We start from the raw sequence: 19986 nt of genomic DNA on the forward strand, positions 1-19986 counted from the left end.
GCATTACTGGTAATGAGAAAAGCTGTGGTAACTTGGCTGGTCCTCAAAAATTCTGATGGAATGTGAAAGGTCCAAGTGGCCCCATCCCACATGAGAAGAATGTAATCTCTCAAAAAAGGAATTATAAACAGCAGATAGGGGCTGGAAGGTAAAAAAGGGTGTGGGGAGCAGGAGGCACTCATTGGGGAAGCTCTTGCAGAGCCAGGTCTATCCGAGTTGCTTTGTGGAAGCATTTAAGCGAGTTATTGGAGAAATAACGTTTGTGTTCTGCAACATCTGTGCAAAAAACACCCTTATAACTTGTATTTGATACTCAGAACTTAAGATTTGACTGTTTGGGTAAATTCATATTTGAAACCGCATCCCTCGTGAGGATTCATGGGCAAACCCACAGGGCAGAAAAGGAGTCCAGTTTGCATTTCTTCTTGTAGAAAGCTTTTAGCTTGTTCTGAAGTCCTCCAAGAAAGTGTTTTCTATATCAGTGTAGACCCCTGTTGAAGTTTGCTGAAGAGGCCTGTGAGATGGAGCTATGGAGCTGAGTCCCTGGTCTTACTTTAAAAACCTAACCATCTTGCCCTCCTTTATATTTAGGTGGATTTGATCTGTATAACAACTCGTTTTTGTGTCTGGACTTGCTGTATTCCTTCAATTTGCATGCTTTGTCTGGTAGTGTTAATTTTAAATTTTCATAATACTGGTTTGGTGCAGCTCTGGTTTCCAAGGACATTTGAGTAAAAGTTGTTGCCCAAGCACAGCAGCTGCTCATGCAGATAAATAGAAGTTTAATGAAGTGATGTGTTTCACACTAACGCAACCTGCAGCAAAGTGGGTGAAGAGTTGTGCTTTTATTTTTTATTGGCTTGTGTCATGTTTAACACAAAAGTATTCAGTATATGCTGGACAGATGGCTACTGTAGTGAATAAGAATCTATGAACAAATTTGTAGGTAGAAGCTCAATTTCAATAGTTTACAAAGACCTTTTTCACAAAAAAAAATTTACTCATCACTTTTTAGACTATTATCTAAAATTGATCATTTGGACAAAGATAAATCATTCATACACAGATATTTAAAGCAGAGTATAAACCATTGGTAATGTGTAAAAGCTGCTGTGCCATGAACATCTGTCATCAGCTGTTCTGAACCTCCACTCGTAACAGCATTAACTTTTCATTGGATCGCTGATTGACTAACTGCAGGGAATTGGCATTCAATTATGTTTAAGCTTATCCTCCTCTACTGAGAAACAATTTTAAATACTTCATTTGAAATGGGAATGCAGCGTGTTTAGGCAAATACTGTGATTGTTCTTGCTTTTATTTTCTGAGGACAGGAGCTCAGTTGTGTGTCGCTTTTGTTGACAGTTCAGTGTGCGCAACCCTCTAACATCTTATAAATCACTTTGAATTTTTGCAACTATTATCTATTTATGTGATTGTTACGTTATGTGTTTGCTTTTCCAAAACAATTTTGTTATTTTTCCATTGTGTGATGTTTAATATTATGTGCTGATGACATTCCAGGCTGAAGCACATTGATAGTATTATATAAAATTACTGTGTTTGTGTTCAGTCTGGTAACCTCAACAAAATTGGTGTTGTATGATGTACCCAGTATCACCTATGTTACACTTTTTTCCTTTAGAGAAATTAAAAAATACTGTTACATATATTCTGCAACAAAATAAACACTTTAATACTGAAATCTGTAATTCATACCACATAGAACTTGTTTCCTATTATAGTCAAAACAGTCCTTGCTAATTGTTAGGTTTCTTGGCTTTTATTAAATGCAAGTTCATTTAAAAAACACACCTTCCCCACTCACCACGTAGAAGTAAAATCTCTGAAGTTTTTGTTTATATGTGTCAAGAATAATATCAAAGAAATTGTAAACATTTTTCAAGAAGTGGTAAGCTTTTTTGAAGCATAGAAATGAAGTGTTTTATTTAGTACTAAAGATTTACTAAGAGAGATGAGGTGCAGTGCTTGCAAAATTCCCTGCTAACCACCTTCCTGCCTTGCAGGAAACTTCAAGCACTTCCATTCCTGTTTTACAATTAGACAGGACACTCCATCACTACAAAGTGTGACAAACTGGTATAGTGGTTGTGTTTTGATAGCTGAGAGTAGGAAGAAAATTACGTTGTGGTTTTCTTCTGATTTTCAAGGTAGAAGAAGAAAAATGCACAGTGCTGTTGCATTTCCAAAAGAGTATTTTCATGCTAGTTACTGAAGTTACTTTGCGGCACACTTTGCTGCATTAACCTCCCTGTCACAGCTTGCCAACGTGCTTGAGTAACTGAAGTTTCGTAGCTCTAATGACTTTCCTTTTGTCGTAAATTATAACAGGAAAGAGTAAACAGCTCATTGCAGTCCTGGAGATGTGTAGCTTCTTGCGGAGGCGCTGGGAGAGCCGCCTCGTTTGCCCAGCACAGGGCAGGGTCGTGCCTGTCGGGGCGGTGAGAGTTTGAGGAAAGCTGGAGGGAAGGGGGTGAGCTTGTCGCACATATCCCATAGGTGTGATCAAGTGATAAAGGAAATGTGGTGCCCTTTGGGAGGGTGTGTACCTATGAGAAACAGGAAGCAGCTCGGCGGGTGCCTGCCCTGCCTGCCCTCCTGCCTGCAGAGGTTGGTGGCTCCGGCGGGCGCAGGTGTGCCGACACACCGCCCAGCCGCTGCTCTCCAGACATCTTGGCAGGCGCGCTCCTCGGCACCCACAGCTGGGAGAGGCGGGGGAAAGAAACCCAACCCTAAGCCAAAACACCCCCCTCACCTTTAAAAAAAAAAACCAGCCCTCCTCCAGGTAGGGGAATATGACGGCCTTGCAGCTGAAAGAGTTGTCACATTCAGGTCTGTACAGGAGGAGACGCGATCGTCCTGACAGTGTCCTGCCCGGGTCACAGGAAGAGAACCTGAGGTGAGTGCAAATGGATGGTTCTGCCAGGGCACCGAGCCCTTCTCTGCTGCCTGCTTGCTTCGGTGGTTTTAACAAACAAAATGCAACCACAGCTCTGGAAAGTCACTGCAAAACACATGCATTGAGAAGCAGCCCCAAAACACGATGGAAGAACCCCTGAAGGAGGAATACAGGAGCCATACGGCAACCTTGTGCATTCTGGCGACGTTGTGACAGCCTTTCCTGACTTTGGGAAGGGCAAATGTTAGCTGGCATTTACTTCTGGATCCCGGCTGATGGCCAGCACTTGCAAGTAAATAAACATTTTGGAGCCTGACAACTTTGCTCCATCTGCTTTGAAGCTAGTTCTGAGTCACCCAGATTCTGTGGGTTGTGCTGCCTCTTGAGGGTCTTGGCACAGTCCCTGTGCCAGGCTGGTGGTGTGGAGATGGGATGGCTGCTGGGCTCTGTGTTTTTTTGTGGGGGGGGTTCTTTGATTCGGAAAGGGCTTTAGACAGAAGAATGCAGCAGGGCCGCTAAGCCTGACCTTACTCAGCAAGAGTGACCAAAAATCAAAAAGCCATTTAATGTCTGGGGTTATCTTCCTGATGTTAATGAGCCTTTTGAAAAAAATTAACAATGAATTTGCAGAAAGCCTCTGTTCAGAGCATGAAGATTAAAGATTTGTTTCTAACTTGATTAAGTGCAGAGACCCCCCCAAAAAAAGTAAAAATGCAAAGGTGTTTTTCTAAGTGTGCTCAGTGTGAAAGCAATCTGTTCCCACTTCAAGCTCCTCAGAAAAGGAACCTTGTGTATCTGCTAACAAAAGCCTCAGTGGAGAGGAAGTACTTCCTATCTGCTAATGCCTGTCTCATTGTATTTTTAGATTATTTTTCCTTGGTAGTGGTTGTGCATCAGGTTGGAGTGCTGTGTAATTTGAAACGGTTTTGTTACTGTGTTTTCGTCAACTGTGTTAGCGATTTCAGAAGAATGGTCGTTCAGATCTGGGGGATTTACTCTTTTGTTATAACTAAGGACCTTAATTGTGGCAAAATGTATGATTGTAACCTACAGAGATTATTTGTCATAAGATGTCAGAAATAGCATATCACTTCCATGAATGTATTAACTTGCAGGTCTGGTATGTGTGCTTGGTATCTCTTTGTAGTATTAATTCTGAATTGATTTCTGAGATGGATTTCTAGTAGCATTTGCAGTATATATGTTATATTTGTATGACTGCAGTTGGAAGAATAACCAGATTTAGTAGATTAAAAGATGCACAGAGATTACTGACATTTTTAAATTTAGTTTCTTTTGTACAAAACTAGCAATGAGGAAGGAGAGATCTATTTGGGGTAGAGAAAGCCGCTTTTTGAAGCATATACATAAAAATGAGCACTAGCTCTGTATGGTTGTGTTGCTGTTATTACTATGTATATCCAAGATGGGAATGAGACCATTTGGGGGCTGGATAGGGGAAGGGGTGTGTTTACTGCACCAGTAGAAGTCTGGGTGTTTTGATCACCTGAGTCTCTTCCAGTTAGAGATGAGAAATACATGAAACAGGGATTGGTCTTGAGAAATAAAATCCAAATTGGAGGAAATACCGAATCAGGGTACTTGTGAATCAGCTTAGGGCAGAGTGCTGGAAATACAAGAAGGTGAATAGAGCATGGTCAGATGATGCTTTTAGAGCAGGAGACAACCCATACCTTCAACTAGAGGTTATCTTATGTTTGCTAATCGCTTAAGCTGGTTCTTATTCAAACTAAACCTTGCTCCTTCCTAACCCATACTGTGATATTTCAGTGTGTTGCAAGGCAGGCTTTATTTTTTTACTGCATTCTCCATGACAAAAGACTATGGCACTATAAATACAGAATTGTGACATGTCAAGAGGGCAAAGAACAATTGAGAACAAAGAGGAAAAGCTCATTAGTTTTCTAAAAATGGAAAGCTCTAGTTTTTGCCATATGTTCTCCCAGTGCCACTTAGATACCTGTCCTTAGCAAATACTTTCAGAGTATCTAGAGTCCACAAGAAAGACAAGAGGTTTCTTTTATGTCTGCTAAATATATCTTGCCACCCATGGCTTTGCAATGCCCTCTCATAGTATCTCTCTCCAGTTCTTTGTTCTAGTACCTTTGTATTTTGTTTTACATACATATTAATCCAGATGTGTTAAATAATATCAGCCCTCTAGCAACAGTTCACTGAAACCTGCTTTCTCAGTTCCAACAGTGTTCTTTTAATCCTGGGCCAAAATGTACTCAAGATGCCAGTGTCCCCAGGTCACCCATTGAGAACTTCCGTATTAAAAACCTTTTATTTCAGCTGCTGGGTCCAGCCATCACAGCAGGAGCCAGATGTGCTTGGTAGGACAGGGACCTGTGTACCTGCAAATTGTGGCTGAGACATAGCCAAGTGTTGGCATTACAAAGCCGCTCCGCAGGGCTTGGTGCCAAAATTCTGCCTTTGCTCTTTCCTGGGAATGTCAGTGTCATTTGTACTTAAAACGTGTGAGATTACTAATAATTAGGGCACTGTGAAACAATGTACTGAAACTCCTAAATGTGCACCAGAACATATGTTTGTCATGTAATGTGTCACATATGTTTAATTTGTCCTGACACCACAGCATATTGATGGGGATGGAAAATTTGGCTTCTCTTTCTGTCTCACTCCACGCATCACTTAACAAACCTCATAGGTTTTCTGGCAGCCTTTTAATCTGCTGCTAGAGCAGATTAAAACTGGTGCTTTAATGACTTCTTAGGGAGCTGCAGCCTGTCTGTGCCATGTAAAAGGTGGTCTGGATAGTTCATCCTTTTCTTGAACTTGCACAGTACAAAAATGTGCTTGGTTTAGACCTCCACTGAAGTAGGGGTGCTGAATGCAGACCACTCTTTGCCTGTTTGAGCAGACTCACCAGCTCATAAACCTTAATTATACAGCATGCTCCCTGGGTGCAGAGTTCAAAATGCAAGAGGATGCCAAGCACTTCATTGTGTGCAACAGATGCGGCAGTCATTGAACTAAATGCAACCTGAGAAATCTGCTTTTCAGAACAGACTGTTCTAAAGACCTGTTCTTTTCTAGCTATATTGATTTAGTGGGAAAAAAATGACATCTCCTGTAGGTCTTGTCTTGCTTTGTCTTTAGAAATGGCATGTAAAAAATTCTGACTGTATGCTGAGCTATTCTTTCTTGCTTTTCTCAGAAAACGGAATGCAAAGGAAATTGTACACATATATTTATGATTAATCATTAGGAGTCACTTAGCAATAGCAGTATGCCAGCTATTTTTGCTCTTTCCCCTTCTCATCCCATGGGTTTTTTAGAAATAGAATGATTCCTCTAAAAAAATTGGTGGTATTAATTTTCGGAGCTCAGTACAAGGTACTGGCAAAAGCAGAGGCAATTATCTTTGGGGTTTTTTTTACAATTACACTTAAAAGTGAATTTAATCACAGCTACTATCTGTAACTCTCTTTTCTAAGTTCATATGCATTCAAATGCCATTAAAAATGTAAACAATTTTTGAAGAGGTTAGTCTCAAGTTTTTACCAAACAGTAAATTTCAGCATTTACAATAAATAATCATTGATGAGCTTCCATCAGTGGCTGTCAGTCACACGTAATTCACTGCTCTGCTCTCCTGTGCAGAAAGCACTGTAGATGTTTTCCATATTAATAGTTTTAGAGTATCTGCATTTCCTTTGGTCTCTGCTGCTGAAGCTGAGGGGTACATGTGTTTGAGTAGGTGCAGGCAGTCTTCTGCTGGATCTGTTCAGGCTCCTGCCTGCCTCTGCACATTGACTCCAAGCTGGAAGGCATGTGGATGTGCCCCAGAATTTCATGCACAAAGACTTCCTTGCAGATGAAACAGGAGGCATAAGCACATGGTTACATCCCACTGAGCCTTAGGGGGATAGGCTCTGCACAGCAAGGCTTGTAGGCGAGTGTAAAAAGAAACGAATAAAATTCCCGCCATTAGCAACACAGTAGGGCTGAGTGTCTCCCTTTCTTTATGAAATGCAGTATTTGGGAGGTGTGAAAGGTCACAAATCTCCTTAATCTGCCATCAAAAGCACATGTGTAGCTGCCAGACAAGATGTACAGCTGTTTCCAACTGCACATCAGCCCTGAAGATCTGCTCTTCCTAGGAAGAAGGAATGAAAATGCTGTTCAGGGACTGTCTGGGAAACCAGGCACCTGTTGAGCCTTCAGATGCTTTAGGGTACTGAGAGCAGGTTAAAGAGAAAATAAAAGATCTGTCTGCACCTGTACTTAAATTTGATTTCTCCTGGTAATATTTCTTTATAGCATCACCAATGTTAACATTTATATGGCTGCTTTCTGTGAGAGTTGTTTAACTTGCTCACCGTGCCAGTGTCAGCAGATGAAGCAGTAATTGTTCCATACATTGGTTAAAAAAGCGATTCATTTATTAAAGCAGGAAAAACTTTCAAAGAAGTGCTAAGACACAAAACAATTTTGCTTCTTCGTTTGCTCTGGTTAATAACTCTGCTAGAATAGTGGAGAGCTGGGTGCTACAAATACTCATTTGAATCAGGGAGCTTTGGACTAAGAAACACTTTGGTTTGCTAGCTGTTCTAATTGAAGAAGGGATTTGTCCATGTAAATGTAACACTGAATTGGTACCATTAATTAGAGTAACTTACAGCCAGCAAAAATATGCTTCATGGTTAGATTTTAATATTGGGATACTTAAAATTTGCATTGAGCCTTAGTTTGAGGTATCCAAATGACTAGAAGCTTTACTGTTCATTTGTGCTGTACTTTTCATTGCTCTAGGGGTTAAAATAACTCCTGAGGAACACACCCTTTTTTGCTTGCCTTCTCTCTCACCCCTTGTCTCCTACATTGCATAACAACTTAGCGATTTTGTTTGACTCGATCACCTGGACTGTCACCTCCTGTGACTCCAAATGACCGGAGATAGCTGCTTGTGTAACATCAGCCTGAGTAGTAACTACTTTTCCTCTTAAATCTATGATTTTAGTAAACATGTAAGCTTCGATGATTATAGCAATTAAGATTTTCACTGCTCTTATTTACAGGATTAGCTGACTAAAGGTAAATTGTGCATTTCTTTTCTTTTGCTATTGTTTTCGTGTGTCCTGATGACACCTAATCAGAGGTGTTCTCTAAAGACAATGTACTGCGATTGCTTATTATTCTTCATTATAATTAAGCTGTCCTTTGAATGCAGTCTGTCACGCTGAAGTGAATTTACACACAGAAGAGAAAAACTAAATTATGCCAATGTTACCACTTAATAAAAATTACCAACTTGCAGGCATCTGGAAGAAAAGTTTGAAGGTTGTAAGTTTGGATTCCCTTTCTTCATATTTTTTGTTTTCCTGAGGTCTCTGAGCTGTTCCAGGAAACCCGAAGCTGACTGACACAGTGTCCTCGAGAGGACCATGAGCCTTTTACGTGATGCTCTCCAGGCATGGGAACAGCTCTAGCTTGCCAAGTATGCTGCTTCTGAGGATGGCCAAAGGCTGATGCCTGTGGAGGGAGGTAGAAGGAAAGAGTGGGCCTTTTATGGGATTGCCCTTGGTAGTAATCCCAGTTTGCCACCAGCTGTGGCTCAGGGACTTCCTACAGAGTTTGTGGCATTCAGTGTTTTTTCCTTCAATTAACTCCTCTGGTTTTGCCTTGCACCCAGCAATCTCAGGGCATTTGCCAAATCACTCAATGCTCTGAGTTTTCATGTGTAGTACCTGATGCACATAGTTGTATGTTATTTTTTTCCTTGCTTGATTTGTCATAGCAGCTTTAGGCTACCATTGTTCAGTTTTCATCTTTGTATCTGCCAGCTTTGTAGAAATTCTCATTTTAGGTAGTTCCTGGTAGCATTCTGAAATGATGGCTTCATATATAATCCTCTGTGAGCAGTGTTTTTTGATGATACTGTTCAATTTTGCCAGCAGATTCTAAGTCATCCTGTGATGTGTCTTTATAGATGAACCTTTCTGATCTTTTTGGAGCCTTTTGTCCAACAAGAGAAATTTGGGTTCTGACTTTTATGACATATTTCCTTGTAGCCTTTCTGCTGTTTCTGCCTGCCCTAATGGCTGTGATAGAGCTAGAAGAAAATGAATTAAAAACTTTTTACTATTAGCCTCAAAGGAAGCTACATACTGGCAGACACATAGCAATACCTGGCAGCATTTCTCAGCTGTCCTTTTTAAAATGAAAGATTCAAAACATTCAAGCTGTTCCAGCAAGGAATGAGTGGACAAAGGTAGAGCAAATGTGAAATGATGTTTGACTTTTCTAGCATGTTAAATCCATGCATGCCACACTCTTCATAGATTATAAAGTTCTTGATCCCGAGGGGAGTCTACCTTTTGAACTCTGTTTCTATGCAACTATTGGTCTCCCACTCAGAATCATGACTCAAAACTGCCCTGGCTGGTCCCCTTTTTCCAATACAGGAAGCTTGCATTGAAAGCTGTTTGTCCTGCTCAATATTTGGCTTTTCAGTTTTTGTTTCGTACATTTCTTCTCACTGACTTCAGAAACTGAAGTGAAGCATACCCTGTATTTCTGATACATTGCAAAGCTGGTCCCAATATATATACTTTTCTAAAGGACATTGTAGCAATGCAGCTTCAGAATAGCATAACTCCATGAGCTACCAAGTTGCAGGTCATGCATTTTGTCTGACGTGTACAAGTAATTGCTTAGTTTTAAACTAAGATGCTTTCTAAAATGCTTTCTAAAGCTACTCCTCAGATTACACCCACTTCTCCATGGTATGTAGCAAAGCAGAAGGAGTCTTGGCAGGGCTCAAACGCCTCTGATTGAAAGGACAAACCCCTGTCATCCTCCCTCTTTCCTTTGATTCTGTTCTGTCAAGCAAAAAAATGCTGCTCTTCCAGATAATCCCAGCAGTATGTTATTGCAAGGGGTAACTTCTACATCTTCTTCCCTCAGAAGTGTTATAATAGATACCGTAGCTGTCCACTGCTGCTTTACTCATTGAGGATTAGTCAGGTGTTGGGACAGAAACAATTACTTTAAAAAAACCCCTGGCAATAGTTGCCAAACCTTCTGCTAGAAAAATGCATGGAAATCTTGCTTTGCACAAGCTGCTACTGAAATTCGTTCATGTTTACTTGGCAGGTCTGCTACTAGCATTGAATAGCTAATAAAGTACGAGTTGAAGACCTTCAGTTTGCATAACCCTAAATGTTAAAACCGTTGTAATGACGTAGGAAAGCAATGCTATTTTGTATTAGTGTTATTTGTTGACACATTACTCATTCTTGAGTCTTCAGAACATACACTGCTCCTGGTTGTTCTCTTGCCTGTTGAATATTAGGGCTCTTATTTCATGCTGCAGTATTGACTGCAGATGGCTTAGCTGTCTGCCATCCTCTGCAGGTTTTAAAGCCTGATAATGCTGTAGTGAATGTAGGAAGAGAAAAATGTGAAACCAAAACCTGGAGTAACTAACAATTTAGCATGTGTGTGAGAGAAGAGGAACAGCTGAGGAGATGTTTGCTATAACACATTGTACATCTGCTCAAAATGAATTAATTCAGGCAATGAAAAACTTTGCACTTTGTCATATAGCAGCTCAGACTAATGAAGGTGAGAAGAAATTATGTTGCTGAAAGTGTAGATTAATACTAAGAAAGTAATAATAAAAGATGTGTGTGACGTGCAGGTTACTAAAGCTGAAGGTCAGTCCACAGCGTGGTGTCTCCAGTGGAGACGTGACTATAAGGATGTTGCTGTGAACTGGGAAGCCTGGTGTTGCAGTTCTCTCTGCCCTACAAGGAGCTGCATGGATGTACTGGAAGTCTCTCCTGATTGCTGGGGTGTTATGTTGAGTCATAATAATAATTATAGCTCCTGGATGAACCGCTCAGGTCATGGTGTTTAGCTTGTCAAAACATTGGTTCCACATAGTGCAGGCAGATGACTCAGGCAGAATCAAAGGCTGGCATTTGCCATTACACTGAGGATTCAGTGGAGGATTTTTGGTAGATGTCAGTGACACATGACATGAACTGAATACTGGTGCTAGGAAACTGTTACCCTAAAGAGAAAGATGTCACTGCATTGTTTTAGAATCATAGAATCATTTAGGTTGTAACAACCTCTTAAGGTTATCAAGTGCAACCAATAACCCAGCGCTGCCAAGTCCACCACTAAACTATGTGTACAAGTGCCACATCTACTTGTCTTTTAAATAGTTTCAGGGATGGTGACTCTACCACTTCTCTGGGCAGCCTGTTCCAATGCTTGACACCCCTTTGCATGAAAATTTTTTTCTTAATGTCCAATCTAAACCTCCCTTGATGCAACTTGAGGTTGTTTCTTCTTGTCCTATCACTTTTTTTGGAGCTTGGAGGGCCTGATCTTATTTCTTCAGACTTGAAAAGATGGTTTTTTTCACAGCAGGTGTCTCAGGGATATTTGATGTGCAGCCCCTCATATTGAGTGGCTGACCTTTTTTATTATTCTTAAAATGGAAATGAGGCTGTAAATGCTATATGAAATGCATCAGTGCAAATGCATCTTTGAAATTTATAGAGTTGGAGGACTTTGGATACAGACTTTGGATACCATGTTGAGGTAGGCATGCAGTCAGCTACACAGGGTACAAATTTCAAGAATAACCAATAATATACTGTGTCTCGTGCAACACAAAATTATTGGAGTTTGTGAGCTTCTCATACATGATATTGTGTCTGTTGTTTTGTTTTTCCTGTCTGCACAGGATTAAAAAAAAATAGTAGTGGGGGAGGAAGAGATGACTCTTTTAAAGAGTATCAAATATCTGTACACAGAAGTCATTACTTGGTTTACATGGAGCATGGCTTCATTTGTTAATACTTGTAACCAGCAGGAAGAAAACACAATACTTTGCTGAAATATTACTTATAACAGGAAAATGCTGCAGTTGCACATTGCTCTCCCTTTCTACAAATTCTGACAGGCTGATTTTTCACTGTGCTTGAATTATTGATAAAACATTGTGTGGGAAGGTGCTGCTTACCTGTCTATTCCAGTTATGTTTACTTCCTTATGGAGAGATGGAATGTGAACCTTCTCTATCTGTGGAGACCAAAGCATTTTTTGGACATGTTTATACTAGAATAAATTTATACTGAAGTATATGAAACAACTAGAATTGCCTTTTTGTTTGCCCTGTTTAAACTCCCACCACATAAGCTTAATTATGCATTTTGAGGTGAAGTCTAAAGAATGAAGCTTTTAGGAGCACTCAGAATTCACCTGGTTTTTACTGTAGTGGTTTTGAGATGGTTTTTCATAATTTTTAATAGAAACAGTAGTTACAGCAGTGCTGAGCATATGTGAAAATCCTACCTGTAATGTGCATTTTTGTTATATAAAAGATTCATGCCTTCTTTCGAACTGCCTTAGGAGACCAGCTTAACATGGAAAGTATTTTATTGCTTAAGAGATAAACAATTGCAGCAACCAGAACCCAGGAGTGTTTTTAATTTCAGTAAAAAAACCCCCACCAAAGGTCAACTAGTGCTTCAAAATGCTGGTGCAGAAATCAGAGCAGGGCACTGCCAGCCCACACATCTTTTGCAGCCAAAGTTCTGTTCTAGGTTGTTCTGTATTTTGCGTGTGAGAGCCACTGCATAGCATCTGTTAATACATCATTAAAATTAAACCACACGTACCTGTGGGGGAAGTGGTGGGATGCACTGTGATTACTCATCCCCCCGGCGTGTCCCGATGGGCCATTTGGCCTCCCGACAGCGCCGGCGGTGCAGCGATATGTTACGGTGGCACAAATAGGTTGCCAAGCAGCAGCTGCCTTTGCCAAGCACCTTGTTTGGAGCCGTGACTGCTCCGCACGACTATTTGTGGCACGGAGTGAAATGCTCAGCAGGCTTGGCTGGCCACCGAGTCGTCTCTGTAAGAGTCCCTGTCTGCCCCTGCCAGGCACCAGCATGGGCAGCCTGACTGGAAAGCTCTCCAGAGAAAGCAGCGTGGAGTGAGGCGGCAGTCATCCTTCAGCAGGGATTAGGCAGTGCAGCTATTTTTGCTATTGTTTACTAAAGCCCTTCTGGTAACTGCAGCGGGACACTTCTCCCTCCCTCTTCTACCATTTCTTTCAGCACCTTCCCTACCACCAGATTTGGCTTCTGATAAGATCCTCAGTGTGCCAAGACGAGACTGTCTTTTTCTTTCATACCTACCTTTTCTAGTTAAACGCTCAACTTCTCCCTTTTCTCCATAACACTGCATCTTTAACAACAGGCTGGTATGTTTTGTCCCATTTCCCAAGGAATGCCCTTGGGAAGCTGCTGTTGCTGCAAAACAACCCCTTACATGCTTCTCACTCCCCATGGACAACTTCACTTCAGAGTAGCCTAGAATTCCCTAATGAAAATGCAGTGTATTTTTAACAATGTATTTCAGATCTTGGCAGCATGCCTCCTGCAAAATGACAGAAAAGAGAAAGACGGCCAGCTGCTCTGGATTTGTGGATTACCAGACCTTCACAGTAGAAGCTGTGTTTTGGTTCAGTAGCAGAAAGGCCCATTTTAAACTCCTGTCAAGCTCCTTTCTTGCTTAATGGAAAACATTGGGAGTCATTCCACCAGCAGCAATGGTAATATGACTGGAGAACCAGGCAGCTTCTACTTACTGCACATATGGAGCCCTATGTTTGAAGGACTGCTTCTTGAAAAAGACTAGGAAGATTAAATCAGGCTTTTTGGATGGACATCTTGCTGCACTAACTTGCTGTACTACTTGCTTTGCTACAGCCATGCAGAACATTGCACAGTAGCAAGCTGAAGAAGCAAGCAAATGTTTTCTTGTTGACCAAAGAGGACATGAGACAGCAGAAGTGGCTTCTAGCCACGTTGGTCACCTGTGGATTTCAGCTTACTGAAAGAATTGTAGTAGTCCACCAGGAGAAAAACTTTACAGGGCACTTTTGATTTGCAGCAGCATCTTCCCAGGAGAATTGTCTGTGATCTGGGACAAAATACAGGAAAACAGTTGGGAAATTGTTGAGAAAATAGCGATAAGAGGAAGAGATAGGCTGACTTGCTGTTTCTTATCTTAGTGGCTTTGTGCACCTGCACTAATCCTGGTGAATCAGCATTTTTAGTCCATTGCAGTCAGTCTTGCTGGAGTTTTTTATACCTACAGAAGCTCAGCATTGACCTGTGCACAAAGCATTGGGAAGCAAGACGAAGAAGCAGAACTGGCATCACTATACCTGCATATCTTTTGGCAGACACTGCTCATTTTCATCACTGGTGCTCCAGAGAATGCAGAAACCTTTTGTTCCAGGACTGCAGTGGTGCTCTGGCAAGATCTTTGTGGCCTAGGGCTACAACCTGAGCATTGCTTCATCTGGAGCTTGCCCCATGACAGATAAAAATAGGGCTTGAGCTGCAGCCAAGCTGTGTCAGTGGTGAGGGTGCAGCCTCCTTAGCCTGTTAGAGCTTGTTACTGCTGGTAGCTCTGGCATAGGATGAATAATCACACCTACGGACAGGAAAATAAGCCAGGTCATGCTGCCTGGCTCCCACCTACACAGGGAAATAGCTTGCCTAGGGGTTGCTCCTTTTTGAGGGGAAGTGAAGGAAAGACACTGACCAAACCCATTCCACAAATTTGTCAGCAAAGCAGTAGTGTAGGACTGTGTTGGCTGAGCTCAGGAAGGCAGCTGCGTGCAAGCTCCGGCCTGCTTGGAGAGGGGTGTGTGGGCTGCTGTACGCTTGCTGAGCAAGCTGTCCCAGCTGCTGGTGAGAGATATGGCCAAAAAACCATCATCAGACAGACCCTCTGTAGTAGGTCCTAGGAAGGTACAGGTATATTAAGAGACTAGCCTTGACTAGACCTTCTGTCATATCCTGTGACAGGACAAAAGGAAATGGCCTCACGTTGTGCCGTGGGAGGTTCAGATTTGAGATCAGGACAAATTTCTTCACGGAAGTGTTGTCAAACACTGGAACAGACTGCCCAGGGAAGTGGTGGAGTCACCATTCCGGGAGGTATTTTAAAGATGTGTAGATGTGACACCTGGGGACATGGTTTAGTGGTGAATGCAGCAGTGTTAGTTTAATTGTTGGACTCAGTGCTCTTGAGGTCTTTTCCAACCTAAATGATTCTGTGATTCTCTGATCTTCTAGTTCTAGTTTCTCTACTTGTTCCCATTGCTCGTCTCCTTGTCATCCTCTGCTTTCACATGCCCTCTCAAAGTCTAGCAGATTCTTCAGATACCTGTGTGCTGTGTGTCATGAGCACAAAGTGCATGCAGTTCTGCAGTTCAACTGATTGCTAACAAGGCTGAGCCAGTTAGTTACTCAGGAGGGCTTCCCAAAAGCCTTCCTTTTCTGCAGTTAGAAAGTGCAAGAAGCTGAGTATCCCTCATCTGCCACAAGCACTGTGCTTCAAACAGGGAGAGCTTGAAGGAATGTAATTATTAGCTGCAAATCCTATTTCATTTAGTTTTTTTCCATTGGATAGTTGTTCTAAATGCAGCACATCACTGGAAATAAAGCTTTGGTTTTCCTCCTTCATATATTGTCCATTATGGCATGCCTGTCAGCTTAGTTAATGGCCTGAGAAGCACAACAGAAATCAAATTATCTGTCTGTACCTTTCCCTTGTCTGAGGTACTGACAAGAGGAAAGACACCTATAGATAAATTCAGCACATATGACTTAGAAGACACAAGTGGAGCATTAAAGGCCATTTTTACAAGGTAATTAACATACTCTAGCATTAAAGCAATATTTACCTGGAGACAGGAGTCTTCTCTTCCTGCTTTCCACTGCTGCTTTGCCCATGATAAAATATTGTTAGAATCTGCCTCCACCCCTGTCCTGGGCTGATGTTATGAAGCCGCTTTATTCCTCAGCCGTCCGCTCACTGCCCAAGGACGCTGTGCCTCTAAGACGGCCCCGGCCCGGAGCCACGGGCCCGAGTGCGGGGCAGTTCAGCGGGGCCCGGCGGGGCTCGGGAGCGAGTGCGCCGGGAGCGCTGTGCTGCTTTCTGGTTCCCTTTGTGTTCCAGCTAGCTGGGGAAAGGTTCTGTTGGGGTTTTTTTCTTGTTCTTTTTGCCCTTCCCTTCCCCTTGCCTCATTGACTCCCTTCCCTCCTCGCCGGTCCGGGGAGCCTGCGGGGTGGCCCCGGCTGGTCCGAGCCCGGGTGTCTGTTCCCTCTCCGGGAATTTGTTGTATTTTGAGTTTGGTTGTTTTTTTTTTAAATCCTGTTCTACCCTGTTTTGTTCGAGTTAATAAACATTTTGGTTTCTTTTTCCCACTTTTACTCATTGTGACCCATTTGTCTCATTGAAGGAGGAAATGGGGAGGAGCACTCATTCTGGAGTGTTTCCTCCTGAAATTTTGTCTCAAAAACCGAAACAACCCCCCTCAGCAGAAAGAAGCTGCAGACGAGTTTGGGGGTGACCTTATTTGCTCACATAGGGTACTCAGACGACAGCTCTGCTGGGCAGCTTCTGTCAGCAGCCAGCAGCAAAGACTCTTTCCAGCATGCGAGTTTACATAAGGGCCTGGCAGGGGAGTGTTCTCCTCTGTGCACAGCCAGCCTCAGTAAATCTCAGCGTGACAGGCTCACAGCCCCACCACTGAACTTTTAACTTGAAGCTCTAGGAGGGCGCTGAGTAGCTCCAGCTACATGACACGGAGCTGTTAAAGTAAATCACTTTGCTGGGAACAAGGGGAAATCCAGCATATTGTTTTTCAGACCTTGCCTACAGCTTCTTTGCAGTATAAGCATAGAATATATACACCCAGGAAAGCAATCGGAGCGAGATGGACTTCCAGCGCAGAGCTCAGCCGTACCCCATCCCAGAGGATGAAGAGGTTGCGTACAAGGTCACTCCTGATGCTCACAACTCTGCAGGAAATGAAGGCGAGAAACCAGTGTCAAAATTGCAACGTAGGCACAGTGAAATAAAACTCTACAAAGAGTTTTGTGACTTTTATGCAAGATTGTAAGTTCATTCTGTTCAGCTTTGGGGTGTAACTCCAGTGACATTACTGGTGTATTGTTCATAATGTATTTTATGATCTGAGATCTGAGCAGGCTGTGCAAGCTGTTCTCTCATCCAACCTTTGCCACTGTTCTGCTTGAAACATTGCCAGTTGTAACTGTCAACTAAAATTTGAATTATTTTAAATTTCATCATTAATTGCATCAGAAATTTTTATCAGCAGTAAAACTGGGGTTGGAAATTGTAAAGTAGTCTCAGGTTGTTTGCCAGTTATTCTGGGCAAATGGATAAACCGCTTCATTAATGCGGAAGTATTACATACTTCACTTGTTTTACATACATGATGTGTTTGAAAGTGAAGCACGTTTTCCTGAAGAGGAAAACTTTGTTTTCATTTGGTTTTGAACTTTGTTTCATGTTTTTGCTTGGATTATACTTTATGTATAGCTGCACTTAACATCCTTAATGCTCGAGCACTGTTGAAGTGATGATGAAAGATCCCAGTTTCTCTTGTGATTATTCTTCATTTAGATTGATAAGGAGGATGGGGAAATTGACTGAGGTTTTGCCCCACAGAAAGCATACACAGTCCATGAAGACCATTGGCGAGCTTTATAGTTGATCACTCCTTATGTGTATAGTCACTGCAGTTTGTCCATAGGTCTGTCTGTTATGTACGGGTTAGACCATCCTGCAGCCCATCTTCATATGAAATTTGCCCACTTGTTTCACTGTGAGGGCAGTGGATATTTGGATTGCAGTAACTGTTTTCCTCATCTGCAAAGATCAAGAGAGAGAAAAAAAAAGTGGCAGCTAATAATAACATGTCAGATGTGACCTTGCGTAGGGCTCTTCTGTGAGACAGTGTAAGAAATAGATAAAACACATTCCATTTTGAACCACATGCTAGGTATTTGCTTGCTCCCTTGGAGGGTGTGCAGGGAATGAATTCAATTCCTACTGAACATGGTGGGAGCCCTTGAAGGGATAAGAAGGAAGGCTTGGCATCGTGCAGAGGACTGCATGCTCTGCACTTAGAAGCACAGCATGATAGCTATATCAAAATGTATGCATGCATGCACATGTGTTTAAAATAATGTCACTTGTCTAATAACCTTCCAGATAGATGTTTGAGTCAGTGGTTTTGTCAGCTGAGATCAGATTGTAATGAAACTAGACCATTGCCCTATATTTGCTCTCTGCTACCACATGGTATTAGGGCAGAGAGGTGATCCTGGAAGGCATCACTTTGGGAGTCTAGATATGAGTAAGAAAATGTTTGCAAAGGAAAAATCTAAAGAACCTTTTTCTGGCCTTAATTAACTGAAACACAGCTGTACTGTCTTCTGCAGATGTGGACAGCTACCACACTGCCAATTTTTTTGGTCCTGTGCCTTTGAGAAGCAGCCAAGGTTGCTGTTTCAGTATTTCTTTGCATCCCTGGTATGGGTTTGCCAGCTTGTGTTGGCCTGTGTGTAGGTTGCGGTGGGTCAGCCAGAGCATTACATCCTCCCCCTTGGCCCTGGAGTGGGCTATGAGCTGGTACATCATGAGCTGAGCTCCCTGAGATAAATCCTAACAAGCCAATCAAAAATCCCATGACTTCAAACTAAATTTGTAAAATGACTTCAAGTTATGCAGAGCTCGTATAAAGGATAATTATTTAACTACTCTGGTTTTCATTAATATCTGCCAGACTAGATCCCGCACACTCTTTCACATTGTTTATTTAGAGCTCTGAACTAATGATTTTATACGTATATTTTAGAATTAGGAATTGGTTTACAATTAATAATTTATGTTTTCTTATGTGATGCCAGTTCTCAATCATTGCTAATAATTGCCCTTGTTTCCAGTAATTTTAATGTATTTCATAATTCTTATAGTACTTCGAATTGCCTGTCTTTTTTAACCATAAAAAGCCTGTAAATGTGTCCGTAGTGTCAACATTTCTGTTTGGGGTTTTTAATTAATTAGAGCACATCGCAGGGATTTTGTTTCTAAAGAGTTAGGGAGCAGGGAGAAGTGGTTAGTTTTATTTTTGAGGAGATGCCACAAGCCGTGAAGTTAATTGAAAAACTTGTGTTGAGCAGCTTAGCATTAGGTTGATGTAGTTTGGCCTGGTGTGGGGAGGGGGGAAGACCAACAACTGGTGTTGTTGTGTATTTAGGCTAATTTTCTCTTTCTTTTTTTATTTTTTTAATGCCAGCAACATGGCAAACGCACTCGCAAATGCCATCTGTGAGCGCTGCAGGGGGGGCTTTGCCCCTGATGAGAAAATTGTCAACAGCAATGGTGAGCTGTACCATGAGCAGTGCTTCGTCTGTGCCCAGTGCTTTCAGCAGTTCCCTGAAGGGCTCTTCTATGAGGTAAGCAGGACCCCTCCTGTCCCCGTACCCCCTCTTGAGCCTTCATTCCCATAGCAGAAGTAGCTACAGGCAGACAGATAGCTTAGGAAGTCCCATGGGAGGATTTGGGCTCTGAAAGAGTATGCCCAGTAAAGGGAGAAAAAAGCCAGAAGCATTTCTGTACTAATTTGGAGGATATCAATGTATATAACCTTTTTTAAATGTGGAGCCTAATGTTATCAGCACTGACAGAAAAACTGCTGGAGATTTTTTTCTCAGTGCAGATTTTTTTCCCTGAAATTCGTGAATCTGGTGTATCATACCAGAAATACAGAGAAAACATACTTCTTAGAGGAGAAAGTGATATAGAGGGAAACTCCAGCATTCTGTGGTCCATAGGAGGTTTATTGCTGAGTTGAGTGAGTCCAGCTTGGCATGGAAAAAGAGATGATCTGTATGTCAGCATGCTGAGATCCAAACCAGACAGGGCCAGTGTAAGATCAACTCTTAAGTTTAACAGTCCAGAGCATTCAAAATTATCAGTTCTTAACACACTTTCACAGGTTAAAACCTGATCCCATTCATATTTCTCAGCTCCAGGTCGATTGGCCTTGTCTCAGTAAAGTATTTTGGTATGGGTATCATTTTCTTTTACATTCCCCTATCATGGGGATTCAGAATGTGGCTCAGCACAAAGTGACTTTAGTGAAAGCTCTAGACTGGTTCATA

The 19986-nt window shown here is 42.0% G+C and overlaps 1 protein-coding gene and 1 long non-coding RNA gene across 5 annotated transcripts in view; one reads left to right on the forward strand and one right to left on the reverse strand.

Moving 5' to 3' along the window:
* Window positions 1-1907: 1907 nt before the first annotated feature.
* The window catches only part of LIMS1 (LIM zinc finger domain containing 1), a 33924-nt gene continuing 15845 nt past the window's right edge, over window positions 1908-19986 (forward strand). For 2 of the 3 annotated variants that reach the window (XM_082278698.1, XM_082278697.1), the window contains exons 1-2: window positions 16566-16909; window positions 19119-19278. In XM_082278698.1, the coding sequence (XP_082134824.1) occupies window positions 16728-16909; window positions 19119-19278 (342 nt within the window). In that variant the 5' untranslated portion in view covers window positions 16566-16727. Of the gene's footprint in view, window positions 2921-16565; window positions 16910-19118; window positions 19279-19986 lie in introns of those variants that run through there. The other variant, XM_082278699.1, reaches the window with a different exon arrangement.
* Window positions 2791-14257, reverse strand: LOC309571308. 2 transcript variants are annotated; one of them, XR_014226300.1, is made up of 4 exons: window positions 14163-14257; window positions 13827-13915; window positions 11949-12007; window positions 2791-4547 (listed from the first exon to the last, which is right to left on the reverse strand). It is a non-coding gene; the product is annotated as an uncharacterized lncRNA (long non-coding RNA). The 2 variants fall into 2 exon arrangements; XR_014226301.1 differs by having other exon boundaries at window positions 13809-13915.

The sequence above is a fragment of the Coloeus monedula genome (genome assembly GCF_965178545.1).
Source record: "Coloeus monedula genome assembly, chromosome: 3".
Classification (NCBI taxonomy): Eukaryota; Metazoa; Chordata; class Aves; order Passeriformes; family Corvidae; genus Coloeus; species Coloeus monedula.